The sequence below is a fragment of the Tetranychus urticae genome, chromosome 2, assembly GCF_039701765.1.
Source record: "Tetranychus urticae isolate SD_2017Ah chromosome 2, NJAU_TeUrti_SD_1.0, whole genome shotgun sequence".
NCBI classification, from domain to species: Eukaryota; Metazoa; Arthropoda; class Arachnida; order Trombidiformes; family Tetranychidae; genus Tetranychus; species Tetranychus urticae.
In genome coordinates this window covers 28,658,513-28,681,642 of record NC_142959.1, presented here as the reverse complement: position 1 = coordinate 28,681,642, position 23,130 = coordinate 28,658,513, and the positions used below count along the sequence as shown (strand labels likewise).

At 32.9% G+C, this 23,130-nt stretch overlaps 8 protein-coding genes and 1 long non-coding RNA gene across 9 annotated transcripts; 4 read left to right on the top strand and 5 right to left on the bottom strand.

Moving 5' to 3' along the window:
- Nucleotide 1: 1 nt before the first annotated feature.
- LOC107368035 (short/branched chain specific acyl-CoA dehydrogenase, mitochondrial) lies at nt 2-1,770 on the top strand. The gene is made up of 4 exons (XM_015935816.2): nt 2-121; nt 199-441; nt 511-717; nt 790-1,770. Exons 1-4 carry the CDS (start codon nt 83-85, stop codon nt 1,582-1,584), a joined length of 1,284 nt encoding a protein of 427 aa, XP_015791302.2. The 5' UTR covers nt 2-82; the 3' UTR covers nt 1,585-1,770.
- Nucleotides 1,771-2,440: 670 nt separating this feature from the next.
- On the top strand, nt 2,441-4,097 carry LOC107368037 (short/branched chain specific acyl-CoA dehydrogenase, mitochondrial). The gene is made up of 4 exons (XM_015935818.3): nt 2,441-2,576; nt 2,636-2,854; nt 2,911-3,117; nt 3,187-4,097. The coding sequence occupies exons 1-4, from the start codon at nt 2,538-2,540 to the stop codon at nt 3,979-3,981; spliced, it is 1,260 nt and encodes a 419-aa protein (XP_015791304.2). The 5' UTR covers nt 2,441-2,537; the 3' UTR covers nt 3,982-4,097.
- A 224-nt stretch (nt 4,098-4,321) lies between these two features.
- Nucleotides 4,322-7,902, bottom strand: PEK (pancreatic eIF-2alpha kinase). Its single transcript, XM_015935800.3, has 4 exons — nt 5,501-7,902; nt 5,091-5,282; nt 4,853-5,017; nt 4,322-4,783 (listed from the first exon to the last, which is right to left on the bottom strand). The coding sequence occupies exons 1-4, from the start codon at nt 7,817-7,819 to the stop codon at nt 4,631-4,633; spliced, it is 2,829 nt and encodes a 942-aa protein (XP_015791286.1). The 5' UTR covers nt 7,820-7,902; the 3' UTR covers nt 4,322-4,630.
- On the top strand, nt 7,745-8,650 carry RpLP1 (Ribosomal protein LP1). Its single transcript, XM_015935847.3, has one exon. The coding sequence runs from the start codon at nt 8,268-8,270 to the stop codon at nt 8,598-8,600; it is 333 nt and encodes a 110-aa protein (XP_015791333.1). The 5' UTR covers nt 7,745-8,267; the 3' UTR covers nt 8,601-8,650.
- On the bottom strand, nt 8,631-16,081 carry LOC107368033 (uncharacterized). The gene is made up of 3 exons (XM_015935814.3): nt 15,588-16,081; nt 14,156-15,282; nt 8,631-9,624 (listed from the first exon to the last, which is right to left on the bottom strand). The coding sequence occupies exons 1-3, from the start codon at nt 15,928-15,930 to the stop codon at nt 9,448-9,450; spliced, it is 1,647 nt and encodes a 548-aa protein (XP_015791300.2). The 5' UTR covers nt 15,931-16,081; the 3' UTR covers nt 8,631-9,447.
- A 450-nt stretch (nt 16,082-16,531) lies between these two features.
- LOC107368042 (cathepsin L-like peptidase) lies at nt 16,532-17,933 on the bottom strand. Its single transcript, XM_015935823.3, has 4 exons — nt 17,805-17,933; nt 17,583-17,735; nt 16,967-17,505; nt 16,532-16,885 (listed from the first exon to the last, which is right to left on the bottom strand). Exons 1-4 carry the CDS (start codon nt 17,889-17,891, stop codon nt 16,678-16,680), a joined length of 987 nt encoding a protein of 328 aa, XP_015791309.2. The 5' UTR covers nt 17,892-17,933; the 3' UTR covers nt 16,532-16,677.
- Nucleotides 17,934-18,677: 744 nt separating this feature from the next.
- On the bottom strand, nt 18,678-20,702 carry LOC107368002 (uncharacterized). The gene is made up of 4 exons (XM_015935777.3): nt 20,571-20,702; nt 20,206-20,509; nt 19,292-19,459; nt 18,678-19,209 (listed from the first exon to the last, which is right to left on the bottom strand). Exons 1-4 carry the CDS (start codon nt 20,625-20,627, stop codon nt 18,710-18,712), a joined length of 1,029 nt encoding a protein of 342 aa, XP_015791263.2. The 5' UTR covers nt 20,628-20,702; the 3' UTR covers nt 18,678-18,709.
- On the top strand, nt 18,683-21,122 carry LOC112539494 (uncharacterized). The gene is made up of 3 exons (XR_003083354.2): nt 18,683-18,790; nt 18,904-20,094; nt 20,175-21,122. It is a non-coding gene; the product is annotated as an uncharacterized LOC112539494 (long non-coding RNA).
- On the bottom strand, nt 20,828-23,128 carry LOC107368036 (equilibrative nucleoside transporter 3). The gene is made up of 4 exons (XM_015935817.3): nt 22,619-23,128; nt 22,376-22,530; nt 21,856-22,243; nt 20,828-21,745 (listed from the first exon to the last, which is right to left on the bottom strand). The coding sequence occupies exons 1-4, from the start codon at nt 22,733-22,735 to the stop codon at nt 21,128-21,130; spliced, it is 1,278 nt and encodes a 425-aa protein (XP_015791303.1). The 5' UTR covers nt 22,736-23,128; the 3' UTR covers nt 20,828-21,127.
- Between the last annotated feature and the right edge of the window lie 2 nt (nt 23,129-23,130).

Here is a 23,130-nt window from a genome sequence, read left to right as displayed (position 1 = left end):
TAGTTTTTAGTTTTTTACTCAAAACTATTTTTTCGTTACCTTTTTTGTTATTTTGTTAATTAATACACGTAAATTTTTATCAATGGTTTTATTTAATAGTGTAAGAAGTTTAAATTCAAAGGTTAGTTGACAGATTTTGTTTAATAGTCACCACGTTAAAGTTTTTTATCATATTTTACTTGTTGAAATCAACTTTAGGCTGCTGTTCTCAGCAAGTTTTTCAATGGAGCTTTGAAGAGAAAATTCAATTGTGGTAGACAATTATCCACACAAGTTGTCTCTAAAGGAACTCCAGCCTCAATTTTAGTTTCTGAGGATGAAGCAGCAATTCGAGAAATGATTACTAAAATGTGTCAAAATGTGATCAGTCCAAGAGTGAAAAAAATGGATTCAACTTCAACTATGGATAAAGAAGTGATCGATGCTTTATTTCAAAATGGGGTAAGATAATATATTGATAATTTTTATAGTTTCATAATATTAATTCGAATACTTAATTATCCACTTTAGTTAATGGGAATCGATACAGATCCAAAGTATGGAGGTACAGGGGCAAGTTTTTTAGCTACTGTGTTGGCTGTTGAAGAGTTAGCTAAATTTGATCCCTCGGTTAGTATATTAATGGATGTACACAGCACTGTGTGCATGTCGACCTTCAACAAATTCGCTTCTGAGGAGCATCGAGAAAAATATTTGCCTAGGTTATGTAAAGATACGGTGAGTAATTTTTTGCGAATGGCACGACTCATTTTTGGTGAGGCATTAATAAGATTTTTTATTATTTGACAGATAGCTTCGTTTTGTCTCTCAGAAGTCGAATCAGGCTCTGATGCATTCGCCCTGAAAACCCGAGCAATGGATAAAGGAGATCATTTCGTAATCAATGGAAGTAAATGTTGGATTTCAAATTCACGAGAAGCCGGTATATTCCTCGTCTTCGCTAATGTCGATCCAAGCAAAGGATACAAAGGAATAACTTGTTTCATTATGGAAAAGGGTATGCCTGGATTAACTGTTGCCAAACCTGAGGACAAGTTAGGTATAAGAGCATCATCAACATGCACAGTTTCATTCGAAGATGTTAAAGTTCCTAAAGAAAATGTACTCGGACAGATTGGCCATGGTTATAAATATGCAATTGGTGTCTTGAACGAAGGAAGAATTGGAATTGGAGCTCAAATGACCGGACTAGCACAAGGATGTTTTGATCATGCTGTTAAATATGCACTTGAAAGAAAACAATTCGGTCAAGCAATTTTTGATTTCCAAGGTATGCAGCATCAAATTGCCAGTATAGCCACACAAATTGAAGCTGCTCGTTTACTTGTCTACTCTGCTGCTCGAATGCGTGATGCTGGTGTTGATGTTGTTCAAGCTGGTGCTATGGCTAAATATTATGCTTCTGAAGTTGCAACAGCAACAACTAGTAAGTGTGTTGAATGGATGGGAGGTGTTGGTTTCACCAAGGATTATCCAGTTGAAAAATATTATCGAGATTGTAAAATAGGCTGCATTTACGAAGGAACAACAAATATTCAGTTGAACACTATTGCTAAACTACTCAAGGCAACTTATTCACAATAGTTGTAAATTGGATGATCGTACCAAGATTCATATTAACGGGAAGAAAATTTCATGAATTTACTTTTGATACCATTAACTGGCATAATCAGGATCTGATCTTTGTTAAACTGTTTTTCCAATGGATGTTACTACGCAAAGAAACTACGTGTAGATTGTTGATTGCAATAAAATTCTTTGTATATTTACCACGATTCATTGATAATCATGAGTGAGATAAACTACTTGAACGAAATTATCTGATTCTCTCAAGATTGATTGAGTGTTAACAATTACACATAAACTGTCATCTTTTGAAAATCATCAAAACTGAAATGAAAACATTAGACACATGTATCACAATTGTCTGGATTCACATGGTGTTTCCAGGATTGTTATTGATTAATCTATTGTAGTTGTATTTCACCTGAAATTTAATTGTTTCTAACTTTCGATTAATCACAATTACGCAATACAAAACAAACACCAATTTTAGTTATTGATTATCAACAAATATTTGCACCAAGATGTATGCATAATGAATCCGTTTATCCACTTCAAAATTTAGTATTGGTCGAATGCGTAAGTGCTAAGAAGATTGTAGCAACTTTTTTAATCGTGAGAATGAGAAAAATTGACAAAACCATCTTTAAAAATAATATCGACAAAAATTTGTAACTATCGGAAGATTTTTAATTTATTTTAGCAAATATTTCGTACAATTTTCTATCCTTGATTTTGGCTGATTTAGTTAAAGGGAAATATCACTATACGAATAATGACAACTTGTTATTAACAAGTCTTGCTTTAGTCAGCTGGCTTGCCAAAACTGGCTATTGATAGTGAAGGAACAGCAAGAAAAGTTTCAACAGAGAAGTTCTGCATCAAGCCTAACTTATTGAATTTGTTCTTGTTTTTGGTCATTTTACATTTTAAATTGTCATCTAATTATTTAATTCGATTTCCGTGAATCCAAAATGGCTTTTTTAAACACTTTCAGACAATTAAACTCGAAGGTATGTAACAAGTGGTCATCATGACATCTCGATCTTATTTTTGTTTACTTATATTCCAGACTGCTAGTCTCCGTCAACTACTTGTTGGACCTACTAAACGAACTATGGCAACAAATCAATTCAACCATCCAGTGTCTATAGCTATCACTGAAGACGAAGCATCAATTCAATCAATGATAAATAAAATGTGCCAAGACATTGTTGCTCCTAGGACACAAAGAATGGATGAAGTTGCCAAGCTGGATAAAGAAGTTATTGATGCTTTGTTCAAAAATGGAGTAAGTGTTGTATTATTGAATTAATTTAGAGATAGTGACCGTTTATTATTTTCCAGTTAATGGGAGTTGATGTTGACCAAAAATATGGAGGCACTGGTGCAAGTTTCTTAGCTACTATTTTGGCTGTGGAAGAGTTAGCTAAATTTGATCCCTCGGTTAGTATAATCATGGACGTCCAGAATACTTTGTGCATATCTACGTTCAAGAAATATGCTTCTGAGGAACAAAAACAAAAATATTTACCCAGATTATGTAAAGATACGGTAAGTTTCGATAGATCTAGTCGTCTCTTTTTCATTTTAACTTATCAAATAATATTTCGTCTCTTTTAGATAGCCTCATTTGCTCTCTCAGAACCAGAATCAGGTTCTGACGCATTTGCCCTGAAAACTAGAGCCGAAGATAAAGGAGATCACTTTGTGATCAATGGTGGTAAATGTTGGATTACTAATGCCGGAGAAGCCGAAGTATTTCTGGTTTTTGCAAATGTTGATCCAAGCAAAGGTTACAAAGGCATATCTTGTTTTATCCTTGAAAGAGGAATGCCTGGTTTCACTATTGGTAAACCTGAAAACAAATTGGGTATCAGAGCTTCATCAACTTGTTCGTTATCATTCGAAGATGTCAAAGTTCCTAAAGAAAATGTTGTTGGTCAAATTGGTCACGGTTATAAATATGCAATCGGTATTTTGAATGAAGGCAGAATCGGAATTGGAGCTCAAATGATTGGCTTAGCTCAAGGGTGTTTTGATTACGCTGTCAAGTATTCATTGGAAAGAAAACAATTTGGTCAACCTATCTTTGAATTTCAAGGAATGCAACATCAAATCTCTGTTGTAGCATCACAATTACGTGCGGCCAGACTATTGGTGTATGACGCTGCTCGGGCTCGTGAAGCTGGTGCTGATGTCGTCTTAGAAGGTGCCATTGCTAAATATTATGCTTCTGAAGTTGCTACAGCAACAACAAGCAAATGCATTGAATGGATGGGTGGTGTTGGTTTCACCAAGGATTATCCAATTGAAAAATATTATCGAGATTGTAAAATAGGATGCATTTATGAAGGTACAACTAATATTCAATTGAACACGATTGCCAAATTAATTAAACCTTTCTACGCACAATAGAATCTCAACGTGATATGTAATTCCAAGAAAGTGTCAATCTGTATCTTTTTCTAATATATGCCTACAAACTTGATATTTAATATTATTTCAATAAAGGGGATCATCTTTTTCCATCACTTTCTCTATCAATTTTTTCAGAAGATTTCCCATCACCCAAATCCACCAAATTGTTCGCCGCTTTTCAAAGATATGATGGTGATGAATAGTGAATATGTTAGATTTGGGTCGTGGACAATTCGGCGAAAAAGTTATTAAAAAATTAGTGGAAAAAACTGACCAGTAAAAAAGATTTGAATGTCAAAAAATGCTTATCAAATAAAACAGTTGAAGAAACTAAGAATTAACAATTAATGGTAAATTATATTGTTACAGTTTACATAATTACAAAGTCTTTATAGAAACTTGATTTGATACAACAATCATTTTGAAAATTCTTGAAACTATCACCTCTGGAATGTCGTGAGAGATGAGATTGATACTTGTGAGAGTTGACAATGAAAGTCTGTTAAGTAAAACAATTCTGCATCCACTAAAAAAAGGTCAACAGAAAGATGATAGCTTGTAAATAAATTTGATGATTGGCATGAATTTAAGGCAGTTAAGCTGTGAATCGCCAATTGAGAACAGAGAGCAAGGCAGATTCACAAATTCAATATGGTTTAGATGAAGATAGTGTCCGTTTTCGTGGAATCCTCTCAATTATAAGCTCATTGGCATCATTAAAAACTGGGTTATCCAGAATCTCAGTAGCAAGAGGTCTCTCATCAGGATCACAGGATAAAAGTTTACAGATGAGTTGACACTGTGAAAGATTATTAAAAAGTATAAATCATGTTAAAATTTGTTTAAAAGAGTTAAATTTCCAACTTACCTCTTTTGAATGATTATTTTGGAATTTGGTGGGAAATAAACCTTCTTTTATATTTGACAAAATTTTTATCCTCTCCATTTCAGTGTCAAATGGCATTAACATTTCGAAGAAAATAACACCAAGAGAGTAAATATCGACTTTGTTTGAGTAGCTGGCTCCTGCAATCTGTCAGTTGAAAAAAACAAATAAATCATTAAATCTCAATCACATAGAAACTATGAGTTGTAAATTTATTTACCTGTTCTGGGCTCATATAAAGTTTCGTTCCAACTTGATCAGTATGACGACCTTTATGACTCTTTTGATTAGGTATCTCACTTGATGGTGTATCTCCTCCTTGAGTACCAAAGAAATCAGATGCTATTGCGGTGACTAAGCCAAAGTCACCTATTTTAACACACCCATCCATGGCAAAGAAAATGTTTGAAGGCTATGATTGAAAATAAATAAAGACAAATATAAATAAGTGCTGATTAGTCAATCATGATAAATTGTGTAAAGATTGAAATAATGCTGACAAGTAGCAAAACATCAACTGAAAATTGAATCATTGAGACAGTAGTTTAATCTGTTTTTCAAAGCAACTAACAACTTGTAAAACAGATAATAATGAACACATATGTAAGTTGATTAGACAATAAAATTTACCTTCAAATCTCTGTGCATAAGTTTTTTCGAGTGAACGTATTCAACAGCTTCTACAATCTGTACGAAGTACTCTAAAACTAGGCATTTGTCACGATTTTTATGAGTCTTTAACCATTCACGGAGAGTCTCTTTTTGGCATAGTTGCATCTGAATGTAGAGATAAGCACGTCTTGATTGTTTTGATACAAAATTCAGTTTATTTTCTTCGTCATTTGATGTTTCATCTATTGGCTTCTGATTTGCTTCAGACAGATTATTACTCTCGCCATTCTGATGTGACGTACCACTCTGCTGAAATACAACATAAGAGTCATCACCATTACTATTATCACTGATATCAAAATTATCTGTCTGTTTCTTGAACTCAGGCCATTTCACAGATGTCGATGATGGTGATACTGGAGAGTCTGATTTGAGAGAGGTTGAGTTAGGTTCACTTCCCCAAAATGAGCTTTTGTCATTTGTTAAATTACTGTCTGCTTCTTCTTGCCAACCTTCAGGTGGAACTTCTAGCCATGAATTGTAATAACGAACAATTCCATGATGTTCAAGACAAGCAAGTGCTCGAACTTCTCTCATAACTTTGTCACGTGCTGTTTGTTGAAATGGTAAATTGATTCTTTTGACTGCATAATGACAATCATCGATTCTGTTTCTAGCTTGAAATACAACACCAAAGCCGCCTTTGCCAAGACAACAAATAGGCTCAAAGTCGGTTATATATCGTGAAGTATAGTTTGCGTTATCAAGTGGCACATTCCCATTAGGTAGTGAATTAGGTCTAAGTGGAGGAATTGGAGGTGATTGTTGTAACAAGGTATTTTGTAAAGGCAATGTAGGTGTTGATGGACTGATGGAAGTCGATCTTTCTTCGGTACTTTCTGAAGATCTAGGAGATCTATTTGTGGGATAGCAAACATCTTCTGCTGAATTGGGTAGTTCTTGGAATACATTCTTGACAACATGACGACGAATGTAAGAGACGACAATGTTGAGCACGACAGCAAAGAAAACACTTATGATTAAAACTTCCTTCCACCAATGCCATAAAGATATGATAATTATTTGGTCAATTGTATCAGCAGGTGATCGGGTACCATTAAAGTAATCTTCCGATGATAAGTTCACAAAAGGCTTTTCCTCAGATGATGGCGGGTAACACTGAGTTTTAGATTCATCTGGTCTCAATAAAATGAATTGCCCTTTTGTAGGGATACTCAAAGCTCTAGAAGAGCTAGGAATAATTTGTAGACTGTTTTCATTATCGTCCTGATGCGGATACCATTCTATTTGGGGTATCCATTGTTGGTATTGACTAAATGGATGCTTATAAGAAGAATAGAATGATTTGCCGATTTCTCGGTATCTTTCTTTTATTGCATTTGAATGCTGAATATAGAATTGATTTTTATGGCTTCCAATGTAAAGTATTGGCTGTTGCGAGAGGGAATCTGTAGAGGTTATGTCGTATCTGAAAAGATCAACATTGTCCAGCTTTCCATTAGAATATAACCACATGCCAACAATAGGCGATTCTAATTGCTGAGTCCATAGCAAACGATTATCTTTTCTTGTTAATAATTTGATTAAACCATCAGAGATACTAATGGATAGCTTTTCATCTTGTCGCTCATTTGATTGATCAATGCTATCAAATACATGACAGTCATCATGTTTACTTAATAGTTGAGCATTATTTTCACCAACACTAAATTTCCATTGTTCAACACCGCTTCTAGGATCAACAGCTTTCACCTTCTGTCTTAACTGACGAATTAAAACTATTGTTAAGTTACTATCATCATCTTGAGGTCCACGACGACTTTTAGTACAATCAGCAAGGCCACAGGAATAAATTAAATCACCAGAGAATAGATCAAAGGCGAAAGTCTTAACCTCTTTACCACCGTTAATTAATAAATCATCTCCTAATTTGAACGAGCTCTTCAATAAAATATCTACATTCAATGGTACTGGTTCAATGATATTGTATTGCTGATTCAGTTTGTATAGACTTCCATCCAAAGCAGGAACCAGTTTAAAATATATTGCATCACTTATAAATTGAAAATCACCAATTGTGGACTGAAGGAGACCATCATCATCAGTTGAATGAGACCATAATACTCTACCATTATCATTAATATCCAAAGCAGTTACTTTACCATCCAATGTTGATACAATGTAACAATCAGCCTGGTTCATCAACTTTCTTAAAGAAGCTTGTTTACTTGAGCTGCAATCAGCAATTCCATCAGAGCTTTTAGAGAATCCAATCAAAGCACATAAAATTAAGAAAATTAAATTAAATTTCATCATGATCTACTGTCCAACTTCTAAGCCATTTTAAATTTAAAAAATGACTAAAATTCACAAAGTAAATAAACACTCAGAATCTAGTAAAACACAAGTGAGAATGATTTGAAATGAAAACAAAACAACTCACTTGATTTTCAGTAACCGAGGGATGATGCAAACATTGCGTCTTATTGGTAGAAACAAACAAGAAATTTAAAAGAACCCGGTAGTATAATCGTCTAATAGATGGCTCTGCATCAAACTGTAAAAAAACTAAATATCCGTTTCCTTTTCTCCGCAACATTATCTCCAGCGTTGGTCTTACATTAAACTGTAATTAAGTTGATTAACTTCGTTTTCTTGTTATCGCATTAACTGTTCAAGTTGTTTAACTTGTAATTGTGATTGTGTTTAAATTATTAGTTAATTTTGTAAATCCTAGTGTAAACCTTATCAACAATAATTCAAAATGGTCAGTGAATTAGCCTGTTCTTATGCCGCTCTCCTCTTGGCAGATGACGATATTGCTGTTACAAGTGAGAAAATCTCAACAATCTTAAAAGCAGCCAAAATCGACGTAGAGCCCTATTGGCCAACATTATTCGGAAAAGCATTAGAAAGTGTGGACCTTAAAAAGTTGGTGACCAACATTGGTTCTGGAGTTGGTTCAGCAGCACCCGCAGCAGCCGGTGGAGCCGCAGCACCAGCAGCCGGAAAAGCTGAAGAAAAGAAGGAAGAAAAGAAAGAAGAAAAAGAAGAAGAGGAAGAAGACGATGACATGGGCTTCGGACTTTTTGATTAGATATTTTGAAATAAATGGATTGATAATAAATTTAAATCTTTAACCATTCACTCATGGTAACTTTATTCATTTTTTTCTTATATCCACAAGTGTTTTATATGTTTTGATTACATTTATATTTATCCATTTTGTTAGTTTAGATGAAACAAAACCTTTAACATCCTATGATTGGTTGTTTCTAAAGGCCTTTGAGTTCTCATCTGATTTCTGTTCCTTTCAACTTGCTTGAATCGGTCTTTGCTCATCTCTATTGGTAAAATTGGCAACTAAGAGATTTGACTTGGCTAGGCCAAAAGAGTGAATGTACATCACTACTAGAAGAAAAATGGATGATATACAGGATTAAAGAGAAATTGAAAAAGAGGGAAAATAGGAAATAAAGAAGAATCTTCTAATGAAAAGCTGACAAATTAAAAAAACTGAAGACTTAAAATTGAAACAGTCTCTTGAATAGTATTAAGAGGTTAAAAATGAAAACAGTAGGAAGGAAGATCCTTTTGGTTAAAATTGAACAGTCTTAAAGTCCATTTAAAACAGGGTCTATGGCCAAAAAACGGATCATTCAACAATAATTGAATGAAGTTGAATGAATGGCGAATTAAAATTTGGATTTGTGATTAAAACAGCACAATTTTGAGATGAGATGAGAGAAAGAAAAGGTTTTCAAAAAAAAGATAAAGATAAAAGAGGTAAAAGGTAAAGAGCAAGAAGATGGAAAGAAGGAAAGAAGAGAAGATTTAAATTATTGTCGCATCCAGAACGATTTAAAAAATTAACTGTCATTGTCAGTCTTGATGGCAACCGTCTTGCCAGTGTCGGAATCCAATTTGATTGTTGATTTCCCTCTTCAAAGGAGTTCCAAGTAAATTCCTTGATTGTTGTTGAAAGTTACTCCGTTTGATTCATCAATACTTCGGACAGGGCTTGCATCATTTGAATCCGGTGTTCGAGATCCATCAGAATTGGGAAAATTGGCCTTATTTCCTTGAGCTTTGCGAGTTCGACTCATTATTGCTTCAACTCTCTGTAAACAAAAGAAAAGGAAAAGATGATTAATACTCAAATAATAATAGCAATGATGAATTCAGTAGATATTGGGAATTTGGAAACACATCATCTGGTAAACATAATTTTTTATCAACACAAGAAAATGTTGCTTCGTCTTATCAGTTCAATGTTACTCTCATTAAGATCAAATTGTGCCAATTTATCCAGGTAATCAGAATGGTAATCATAAACCAACCAAACACCTACCTAGATAACTTGTCAACAAACATTACCAGTCTGAAAGTGCTATCTCAATCATTTGCTTATGCACAAAATACACTCACTCATTGACTAAAGACATTTATTAAATTGTAAAGTAAAAATGTTTGATTATTCGTGATTTCAATTAATGCTAAACAAGGTAAGCAAGATTATTATTGCGGTAACCCACCGAGTCTTTATTGACAGGCATACAAAGTAAGTAGATCAGACGTGTAAATGTGATACCTTCAAAATTCAGATCATGATTCTTTGATATGAAGTGTTCAAGAAGATCATGATGAAGGATCAAGATGTGATTATCCTACCATTCACCATCAATATTCAACTTTCAGTAAATTATTATTCATACACATAAATATTCAATTGTTGGATGAATGCCCAGAATTACTGTTTTACCCGGAAACTTTCATTCATTGATGCAAAAGATGAAACTGTTTCTAGACAATTTCATACAACAACATCAACAAGATAAACAGTTGTGACTGAAAACCAAGGAAAACAAAACAGGTAAAAATAAAAACGGTAATTCAATTTAAGCAATCATTTCAATGGTGGTCAAAGAGTGAATAATCATTATTAAAGTGCTCCTTTTACCTGACAAATCATGATTTATTAAATCGCTCTCCATGTATACGAAGAGAAACAAACAAATGAAAAAATGTAAGCAACACTAATCATTATCATCACCATGAAAATAAAGATTTGAATAATAGAGGTAACAATTATGTTCAAGACAATTGGTGAAATTGATCTTCAATGAGGCAAAAAATGTACACGATTCCATGATAATCAAGGTAACAATCAACCTTGATAATTCACTTTTGATTATTACAATTTTCTGTCTATTCAATGAATAGTCACCTTTTTACAATTTAAAAAGCACTTGCATTCAACTCTGATTGTGGACAGAAAAAGGCTGAAAAGAAGATTATTTAAAGTTAATTCTCGAGATAAATTGAATGTATTTTGCTGATTTAGTTTCAATAGTGAACGTGCCAAAGAAAACGTTTTAACATGCAATAAAAAATTACGCTTAATTACGTAAATTTGTTTCTCAAACTGTAAAATTAACCTTAACTCCATTCAACTGAAACTGTTTTGTTTTGCGCTGTTTCATCAGCAAATCTTCATCCACATCCTCACCACTCATCTTCACTATTATTATCATCATAATCATCACCATCTTTATCCTCATTATTATCGTCACATTTTATCTTTACATTGAAAGCTGAAAACTACTTGTTCTGGTCAGCTATAAAAGTTATATTCAGAGGTAAAAAACACGATTCAGGAGCTCATCATTATAATGTATTCAATTTGGAATACAATCAGAATGGGAATTAAAAGATGATGATGGTTAATGAAGCAACTAAATAATATTATTTTATGTGTTTTGCTTTTCTCTCATCATGAAAATCGTATTAAAAACAAGTAAAAATGAGAAACAAAATAAAAGTTGAGAAACCATTTACATGGTGTTAATAGGGTAATGATGAAAAGGAAGACTACTATTGAAGATTTATTTATATAAATTGACTTGGTAGTAAAATATATCGACTGTTAATCAGAATTGGAATGAAATAAAAAGAGATTTTTTTTCTGAAATGGAATGATAGTGATAAAGATTGGGAATGATAAGTGAAAATGAAATTTTGCTTTGCTTTGCTCAAGAAATTATCCCTTCAGGGTTAAAAATGGCAAGAAAACAAAACAATTTCAATTTTCAAACATTTTTTGACCAAATATAACGGCTGATATTACAGTTGAATGTTAAACAACAACAATCAAGAATATCAAGTTAAATTGTAAGATCGTTATCAAATAAATTTAACACAATACAGAAAAGAATACTTTTTGTAATGTGTTAATTGTATTTAATTAAATTATTTGGGTAAACATAATCATGTAAATGGGTCAACGGAATGAGCATTTTGACTATTGAGAATTGAAAATTAGGTAAACCTGAAAATGAAAGCGAATCAAGTGAATTAAGAAAAATAGCAAATAAAATGGCAATCAGTTGATTGTTGGACGAAACATGGAAATAAGATCGAAATTAAAATTAAAAGGTTTCAATTGAAAATTTGGTTTAACAGGTTGACTCGAAAACAGCTTCTGAAGCTTATTCAAGGTGTAGTTTGTAAATTGTTTACTGAATCAACAAAAGTAACATTATCGGCAATAACGATTTCAATGTTTAGATCGTTAGTTGTAAATAACGAAGGTGATTTATATCGCAGGTTACCTTAAGGGATATAATAAAAGATGATCATGGTCATGATAAAGTTGTTAGTGGATGAAAAATAAGTATCATTTGGTAAGGTTAACAAGAGGTAATCAACTAACATTAAATATAGCAGGTTACAATAGTTGAATTGAATCAACTTGTAAAAAGCTTTTCACAATCAAAATCCAGTTGAATTATGATCATTATTAAAATGGAAAAAAATGGTTGCAAAAAATTTACAACCAAATCGGATGATTTTGTGTATTGGAGGTTCAATTATAATCAACATAAATGGAAGCAAAGCTTGGGCTAATAATTAAAGGCGAATTCATGTAACACCCAATAAATAGCAACAAAAGAGTATTCAAAGGTGAGTGCAAAAAAAAGGTAATCAGGTTAATCCATTTGAATAGTTGAGTAATATTACGATAAAATGAAAATAACGGAGAAAATTAAATTTCAATAGTTTGGAGTGAAGTTTCGTTCAATAAAGACAACTAGAAATAACGATTTTTAGGCAAGTTGATTATGACCTAATCAGGTATTGATTAGTCTACTTTTTTTACGAACATTGACCTGTTTAAGTAGACTTTCTATTATTTAAGTAGGTTTCTATTGAAAAGATAAATCAGAAAAGGCTGGACCAGATTTATAATGATTAATTAATAGATGGGTAAGATTGAGGGTCAACAGTTGGTTAAGATTGTTAGGTCAATGGTCAGATTATCTTGAGGTGAGATGTGAAATTAAGTGATCAAATGTTAATGGTTATCAATGGCAATATGGTAAACATTGAATTAGTAAATAAACAGATTTTGAAGATCTATTTTTTACCTGCTAAAGGGGAACAAGGTAAATAAAAATAATGCAAAATAAAGTTAACAATGGTTTTCAGCTCAAGAAATCAATCAAGATGAGATGATCATGATGAAGGTTGACGATGGAAATTGAGATCAACATTGTATTAAGTCATCCACTTTTTTCAGTATAATCATCATCTTTTTTTTCAATCGCTTTCACCTTAACGTCAGGTAAATGTCAAAATGAAAATAAACAAAAACTAAAACACTCACACATACTAAACACAGGTATAAAGATTGGCGAACCAGTTAATTGAAAGAGGTTAGAGAAAATAGTGAAAATGTAATGATGATGAGAGGAAAAAAACAAGATGGAAAAAATGATGATGATGATGATGATGCCTTCGATATTAAGCTGTATTCATCATACTCATGGAGGCTGGAATCGGAGGAATCAAGGTGGGTGAAAGGGGGAAAACAAGGTTTGTTATTAAAGTTGAATTAAATATGCTGACCAAAAAGTTAACTGATGATATCAAAGGTAATACCAAACAAATCAATCATAAATTTTACTCTATTTTACTTAATTTATCTTTCTAAAATAGATAACTCAATATTATTATTAAGATTTGCAAAAGCATTTCTCTATCAGTTCAACCTAACAGTTATAAAATCAAGATGATGATGATAGGAATGAAAATAGTTACGGATAAAATATAAATACAAATAGATTGGTAAAATGTATTACATTGCTATTTGTATAAATAGTATTAAAATGTATAAATATAGCAATGGTAACTTTGAAACGAAAACAAAAACAAACGCTATTGGGTCATCTCGACATTAAATTAGTACATAATTTCGTTGAATCATCTACCAGTTTAACCCATTAATAAACCAAAGGAAATGATTGTAAACTGTATTGAAACTGATCAAGCTAGATGGGAAGAATTTCAACTCAACAGGTTCAGGTTGCACTGATGGAAATAATGTATAACTGAACAAGTTGAAAAGTGACAATAAGTGGATCCTCATCAATGGCAATATTTATGATAACCGGTAACAACCAGGTAATCATAAACTAGCCATACAACCAAAAAAATTGATGACGATCATCAAAATGATAAGGTGAGGAGCAAAGAGTAAAGAAGACTTCTTTACTCTTTGTGAGGAGGGAAAGACGGAAGAATTAGGGAATCAAAAGGTGGATAAAAGATAAATTAACACTTGATTAGTTGAGGTAGTTTGTTGATCAGTACCTTTTTACGCAGAATCCTTTCCTCTTCATCTTTTCTTAACCTTTCTTCCAGTTCAAGTCTTGCTTTTTCAGCTTCCTCTTTAGCCTTGGCTTCTTGCTCTTCTCTTTCTTGTTTTAAACGTAATTCCTCATCCCGGCGTTTTCTTTCCTCTTCTTCTCTTCTTCTTTGCTCCTCCATGGCTTGACGTAATTTTTCCTCCTGCATTTTTCTGTGCTCTTCAGCTAATCTAAGTTGCTCTTCCTCTTCGGCTCTCATCTTTTCCTCTTCAGCTCGTTGTCTTTCAGCTTCAATCCTGCGAACTTCTTCCAATCGTTTTCTTTCCATTTCAGCTTCTCTTTCAGCTTGTTCACGAGCCAAACGTCTCTTCTCGGCCAAAATCTTTTTATACTCCTCTTCACTTATCTCCTTTTTATTGGAAGAGCAATTGCTGCTCATGCTGTTAACTTGATTCAAACTTGTCTCACTTTCTGTAGTAACCTCTGATTCCTCTTCAGATGATTTCATGTTGTTAATTTTACTGGTTTTTTCCTTGTTTACAGAGTTGTCTTCTATTGTTATATTCGGACAACTTTTTTCAGATAATTCACTATAATTCCTATTATTGGCATCCGGCGATTCTCTCTCTCCTAAATTACCACTTTGTTGTGGTTGTAAAGGAGCTCTATTAGCATTATTATTACGCCGCGCAGCAGCAGCAGCCTTAACGTGTGCTGGTTTTCGCGGAGGTGCTGGTTTAACTAGATTATCATTATTTTTATTATTGTTATCCATTCCATCAAATGGAGCACGAAATTTAGATCCTACACTACGTGCACGGTTTGGCCGCTGTTGAACACTTGATAAAGAAGCTGTTGATGCTGATAATCCTGGTGGTGTTGTTGCGGTGGTTGATGTTACTATCAATGAGCTGGTCATTTCCCTATTTATAATAGGCGTTCTGTAGTTAACCTGTCCATCATAATTAGATTTACGGTTATCTGGAACACTGCCAGCTATACTGAATGGTCTAGGTTTACGACTAGTCTTCGGTCTCCTTACAACTAGAGACGAAGTAGTCGATTGTTCTGATAGACCAGACATAGATGATGTGGGTCGAGTGGGAGACAAAGGTCCAATCCGAGAAGATGCTAAGATCCATTAAGATGAAAAGAAGAAAATAAGTTAATCAAATTTTAAAAGCATTACAATCTGTTAATGAAAGTTTATCAGATGTTAATCAGAAATTTAGCCATTAGTAATTGATTCACTGCGTTGGATGCAATCTCATTATAAGAAGGTTGTTACTTTCATAAGGCAAACAAACATATAAAGAGTACAGACTGAAATTGCCCTAATAAACAGCTAATAAGAAAGAAATAAACAAACTATTGACTGCAAAATTGTGAATCAATTTAAGCAAAATTTTTGAAAAGAAAATGAAAGATTTATTTACCCAGACTTCTTAATCTAAGAGATTCCTCTAGATATCGTTGCCTTGGTTTAGCCAATTGATCAAGCCGAGTCATACTGACAGCTCTCTTTGGTCCACTCAATTTCACCTCATTACAGCCAGAATCATTTAATTTACAATTTATAGAGTCTCTGCTTCGACTTGTACTAAAAGATGTGAAAGTATCACCACGTAATCCATCACGTTGATCTCTTGGTGGCACTGGTGTTAACTCTGGATGCTTCTTTCGTCGAGGTGATATAACATACATGCTTTGACTCATGAGATTTTCTCGTTGATTTTTTTTCAAGTTAACAAATAAAAACATTGAATTGGAACTCATCATTTTGAATTAATTTATAATTTCTTTTTTGGCTTTTGGCTGATAAATTGAACTGTTTTAAATTTTGTTCACTTAAATTAAAAGATATTATATTACTTTATTTTATCACTGTTATTAATTTTAACTTCAACTGGTCTTTAGGACCCATCCCATCAGTATGAATGAAAGAGTCTTTCAGATGATGCTCCTGATGATCGCAAAATAGTTCGATGTATCGATCTATAAAACGTACGATACATCGATTGAAGTAAACAAACAAGATGTCTAATTGAACAACCACCAGATGGAATCAACTGACAATAACTTTTTTCCCGTTTTTTCAATGTTAAAACAAATACAATTTATCATTTCAATTCTTGTTTTGATTATCAATTACTGATTTGATTTATTTTGTCAAGCTAACCCTCAATCATAAATATTTCAACTATTTGTTTGATTTTGAAAGATACAATTCCATTGTGAAGTTTTTGTTTTCAAAATCATCTATCAATAATTGTCAGTCATATCTTTTTTGGTGAACTATTTGTTTGTTTGGGTTTATCAATGATAAAATTGAAACAATCTCGAGTAGATAGGAAGCACGGACCGAAAGCAATTAAGAAAATTTTTCGAGTGGATCAAAAGTATTACGATTTTATTGATATTCTTGTGAGTCTAACAAGTAACATTGTAAGTAAATGATTATTTTTATTGGCAACTTTCAAATGTTTTCATCGATGTTGTTGATCCCAATTAATTTTATGTCATCCTTTAGACAATTGGATATGAAGCTGATTCAGCAACACCACACATGTTGCTACCTCGGTACAATCGGAAGTAACCCTTTTCACCAAAATCAGCTCCCCAACTGTTCTTGATCAACCAGTAAGGAGTACCATTATCGACACCATAGCCTACAGCGGTTACACCGTGGTTAAGAGCAGAAGCTGAACATTCGGTTGATTTTAAAACACCAGATCTAGATTCAAAATGAGAAATTACCAGTTAATTAATCCTTCGATCTATTACAGATATAAATTTGTGAATGAAAATTACTTACTGGTATAACTGCAAATCTTCCTCAGCATCAATGGCAACTGAAACAACTCGTTCAGCAACGGCTGAAAGAAGGGCATTTTCATTACCTTGCGGGATATCGACGTATGATGAGAGTGAAGCACCTTTGTTGGAAGCTGAGTATTTGCATCTTCCACTGTCATCTCCTGAACCAGAAGTGTATGGATAAGATTTTTCGGTATCAATACCTTTGTTAGCTTTAATATAATTGAATGCATCGTCCATAAGACCACCATTACATCCTTGATTACCGTAATTCCAAGAGCATTCAATCAAATTTTCCTCGGAAAGCTCAACTAATTTTCCAGTTTTTTGGGCATTTGCTGATTCAAGGGAAGCTATGGCTGAAAAGGCCCAGCAAGAACCGCAAGAAGCTTGATCTTTAACTTCGGCAACAATTCCTTTGGTTCGCCAATCAACTGAGGCTGGAACTCGAACAGTTTTGTTTACATTGTGGATAAGAGGAGCAGAGCGATTACTCTTTTTGAAACCAAGATAAGCTGCTTTGAATTCCTCAAAGGTCTATTCAGTGATGTATAACATCAAAAAAACATATTAACCATCTATTTATTGGATAACTTACTGAATAATGAACTTACCAAATCAGCAAACTTATTGACTCCCAATCGGTAAGTATGTTCGCCATTGTCAGCTCTTTCATTGTGGGCTTTGATTTTTTTCAAGTTGTTCAAGAAAACTGATTTTCTCCAAGCTTCTTCACTTTCTCCAGCATAAACTTTGTTGTGTTTGGCCTATTAGAGTCAAAATGTAAAATTAACGATTAACGATTCATTAGCAGTTTTGCAGGTTAGACAACTTACCTTGAATGATTCCCATTCATTTTCATAGGATAGACTGGCAGCAGCGGCCAAAGCAAAAAGAGCGATGAAACAAGTTGTTCGGATCATTTTAATTGTAAATTGTTTAATACTGTTTGATGGATGAAAATTATATAACTATGATCATACAATATTCCGCAGGTTTTTATATTGGTGAATTAACTGACAATCTAACGAGATTATTCAATGCTGTGGGTATTTCGATTGATTAAATTGAATCATATCTTTAATCCAACAATAATAACCAGGAAACTATGTAAAAGGTCAAAAATTTGTTTGTGGTGCTAATCTAGATGTGAAAGCATTTCGTTCTTACGGAATTATCTCTGAAAGCTAACGTGTGATATGATGTATTGTATTGTTATGTGTTTGATTATTGAGTACACAGTAAGTTTATGTATTCAACATTGTTAAATCCTTGCATTGTGTGAATAACAAATGATTTAATAATCGTTGGTCATAAGATCCAATCCTGAAAATGAAATTTCAACTGATTGAATAATAATCCATCATAACTAAAATGTGATGATATAATTTATTTACAGTACATTTCATGCACCAGGACCATTCCTTGTGCATGCATCTTTTATTTCATTGAACTTACCAAAGTGTTTATCAAACACATGGGTGAATCTCGAGTTGTTTAAAGGTCATCTACTTTAAATTGTTATTATATCATCTCATATGACCAGATATTTGATTTGAATAGACAAAGAACTAACTATTATTACATGTGAACGGAAAATCATATTTCCATCACAAACATTTTATCACAACAAAGAAATGAGTCCAAGCCCACCAATGAATTGCAACTATTTGAAACTCATTAGTAATTTAATTTCATTCTTCATTAATTTCAGGTTGGTTTATTTTGAGCTTCAATCATCTCAACAATCCATACAAATTTTAATTCGTTTATTGGCTTTCATGGAGCCATCTTCATGAAAGGATCTTTTATGTTCTTGATGGTGAGTACGATGAACAGGGTGGTGGTGATGTTGATTTAACGGGTTCATTTCATGGGCCTTTTGGTCACTTTTATACAACTCTTGACTAATCATTTTAATCCTATCTGGTCCAGGCAAAGGTTGTGTTAGTTTCTCAGCCACAATGGTGGTTGCCATATTACAAAGGATCCTGCGATAAGTGCCAAAACAAGTAGGACATTCTTTTTCGAGAAGCTTGGCTGCCATCTCAATTAAATTGGAGATCATCATTATTTCGAAGGTCTCGCAGCAAACATGAAATCGAAAGGGTCCAGTAGGAAACAAGTTTTCACACCGATGATGGATTTTGGTTAAATGTTTCAAATGATTATCCCAGCGAATTTTATGAATCTTGGCCTTTCCAAATGGACAATAATCATCATTAAACGTACACTGTTTATCTAGAAAGGAAAATTCATTTTAAATTTAATCTTTTAATAATTTTCTAATCCATCATGTTAAGTACTGGATGTTAGTACTCACCATTCTTGTCATAAACACCAGGTAAATCAGGATCATAATACTCGAATTGGTAAGGTGAATCGCTGATGACATGATTAAAGCTATGCGATAATGACTCTTTTTTTGGATCCTGATTCCCAGACATTTGGCTAATTAATTGTTCATTCGTGGTAAAATTATGCCCAGAGCCTATCAAAACAAAGCAATGTTATTGTAAGAAGATAAAATCAATGGCTGATCATGTATTTACATTCAATGGTTTCATTATATTTTCATAAAATTGTGAGTAACAGATAATCTTTAATTGATTATGAGTTACATAAATAATTTGATTAAAGATAGGTAAATTAGATATGATTTAGGTTAAAACAAGTTGATTTACGCTCTTCTCTGAAAAAAGGTAAAATGATACATTTGCACCTTTTGCTTGCTTTTGTTTATTGAGGAACAAAGAACAGAACAAAATGAATTGAAAAGTCAAGCTTAATTAAAGATTGATGCTAAATTGATTGTTCAATTTTATAGACGCCAAAAATGATTGATTGATTTGTTTATCTAACAATATTTCCTCATCCAAAAGCTTCATCTTACTAGACTAAAACTCAACTGTTAGTTGTGGTTCAACATATATTTTTACCTTTTTTCACCGAGCATATCAAATCGCAATATTCATCGTAATCCAATTTGAGACTTAATTTAAATTGATAGGCTGTTCAACTCTAATCATTCATCATGATGAAGTTGCGCTTGTTATCAGATTAAAATTTATTTTAGATTCTATTAATCCTTAATGGAAGATGAAAATTTCATTTTTGAGTCTTAAGGTGGGTTCTTATAAATATTAATTTTTGAAAGACATTCGAGTGTAAATATCAAAATAATTTGTTGTTATAATTTAAATTAGTCGTTTTTAGATTTAAAACTGTTCAATTTACCTGATGAATGTTGATTTATATTGGCTGGTGCATGGTGTTTCGATGGCGAGTTATTGACATTGTTATTGTTAATGTTAACAACACTTTTGAGATGCTGATGAGGAGTAACTCGGTGGTTGGCTTTATGATTTGAATGATCTTCATTTCCGTGATTATCTGGATTCGGTTGGCTTTTATTGTGGCTGTTGATTAATTTTGTTGGCTCGGTTGAACTGTGGTTGGTTTGTAAATCATTGAAATACTGAACGATCCCATCACTGTCATTTGAATCATTTCCATAATTGTCTGGAACGAGTGAATGTGTCTGTTGGAAGAGTAAATGGTTTAGGTAAGTGAAGAGAAATATCGGTTCGAACAAATTTTACCTGTGAAATGATTATTGAAATAATCGCTAAGCTGATGATTGTTTTAGGGTAACCCATTATGCACGATTGATGTTAAAATATAATTGAGCTTTTAGAGGTTTGTGACTGGTAAATGAAAAATACAGATTGTTTGCGATCAATTTATATTGATAAAATGAATGGAATCAATTTACATTATAATTTTTTCTCGGTAATTAACTTATTTTGCCTATTTTTTTTATTTTACTTCATATTATTATGTTACAGAAAAGTACATATCATTTTCATGATTAAAGTTTTAATTTATCGTAGAAAAAGAAACGAGTTTGTCAAGGATTGTGTTGCTTTTTAGAGTCCAAGTTGAGATTAGTTAATATCAGATTTAAACAGATGAATTAGAAATTAATTGTACTATCATTGAGTTGCTCTATTAAAAATTTGTTAACAACTCTTTCTTTTTATAATTTTAAGGCTACTAAACAAATATCTGTTTAGTAATGTTAAGATTAAGATGTTCTTTCATCTGTTTGGAGATGAGTAAAGCTCTTGAGCATATTAAGAAAATTGATAAAATTTTTTTAAAAAACATTAGTTTTAACAATAAGTGGAGCTGCAAATCCAGTGTGAACTCCAGCAAAAAGGCCCATAACCAAGAAGAACGCTGCCATCATTCCAGCAACACCAGCGTGTTTTGGCTCAACAAATCCTGGAGCATACATCATTGCCCAACTTGATCCTTGGCCGTGAGTAAAACCGAAAAAGAAGATTCCTATTGCAAATGCAATGTCCCCAAAAACAACCGGTAATGTCCGTTGGGTAGGTAAATAATTACAAGTGAAAAAGAATGGTATAAAAATGATCCGAGCAACAACATAAATCCAAACTTTATTTGGCGGCAAATTGGTCCAAGGAAGATATTCTGGAACTAAATTTCCAATCATGGCACTAACATTGAAAATAAGGAAGTTGAATATTTGTCCGAACCATTTATCATCTTTAGTAAACACTCCATCTCTAGGAACAACGTTACCCGTAACCGTGGGGAAAACAAATAGGGTCACCCAAAATACGAAGAATATATTAAAACACATGACTGATATTTTCCAGAATATTTGCCGGTAAGGTACTTCCTCGTTTTCTTTGGGTAAAGCAGATTCTGTCACTTCACTTCTCTCCATATAATAACAATAGAAAGCCTGTAAAATAAATTATAATATCCATTAGAGGTGTTTGGATAAACAAACACTCGTGTCTGAGTGATTTGACAAATTTTCCCGCAATAAAAGCCGAGATAAATAAAACTTACACTTAATTCATGGAAGAATAAAACTATGAAGCATGCGATAACAATCAAGGTAGCAACTGAAAAGTAAAGAACGGCTTCAGTCAGTGGGTTTGGTGAAATGGCATGAGAAGCTATGGCCATGATCGATACCAGGGTTCCACAAACATTGCTACCAATAACAACTGCATTGGAATATTTCATCGGTAATCTACCAGCAATTCCGTAAAAACAATTTTGATAAACTCCGTTGGCAACATAGAGAACGATGAAGATGCTCAATTGTAGAAAAAACCATGTCAAAGGCCAACCTTTATTATCAATCAAGGCAAACGTTATGTTTAAGAGCAGAGAGATTATCATAATAATCATGGAAACCGTTATTCGTTTAGTTAAGCCTTTATAACCACCCCTAATTGAAGTAAATTAAAATACAAAATTGCAGCAAATTGATGAAAAGATAAATAATGAAAATTGTAGTTTTTGTCATTTCCAAATTGGAAATCTAAATCAACATCTGTTTGTTTGTTTTGAAAATACTTACTTGGCCGGAAAATAAATATTCAAAGCCGTGACAATTAAGTTTGGTGTTTGAGAAGAAGTTCCAATGATACTGTAAAAGTTCTGTCTTATCCATGTCATGTGATGAGCTTCTGAAGTCACATTTGAAGCCACATTTAATTTATAATTGATGTAAAACTAGAATTAAATCAGAAATGAGAGAGTAGATACACGATTAAACAACAGGTATGTTTGAGATACCTAATTGGACAAGCAGAATATTTACATTTCCAGAATTTATAACCATATTCCATGGAATAAGTATACCAATTCCATGAAGTACGAGAGCCAAAAATATGAAATTTCCACTGTCTTTTAATCTGGAACACATGTTATTCTCCATCGTTATGTAATATTATAGTATTAAACACGTTCTTAACAAGATTTTTGGTCAAAAAAACTGCCACTTGCGATGAATTCACCAACTTTAAAGAAGTAGCTGAAAGTTTTCACACTCACTAAAAGGAAATATCAACTGATTCAACAGTTAATATCGAAATATAATAGCATAATAATAATAATAAAATATCGAAAGGGACATCCAGATCTGCAAAACTAAAAGACAGATTAACAGGTGATAAAAAAGTGGAAATACTGGAAACTCTAATCTTAAATGATGCAAAACTGGTAAAATCACTGGATGTCACTTGAATTTAATGAACTGATAGTCGGATAAAATTGCAGAGAACTATTAAACATCAAAATAAATCATCAAATTGCTTCACTCAATCTTCATCT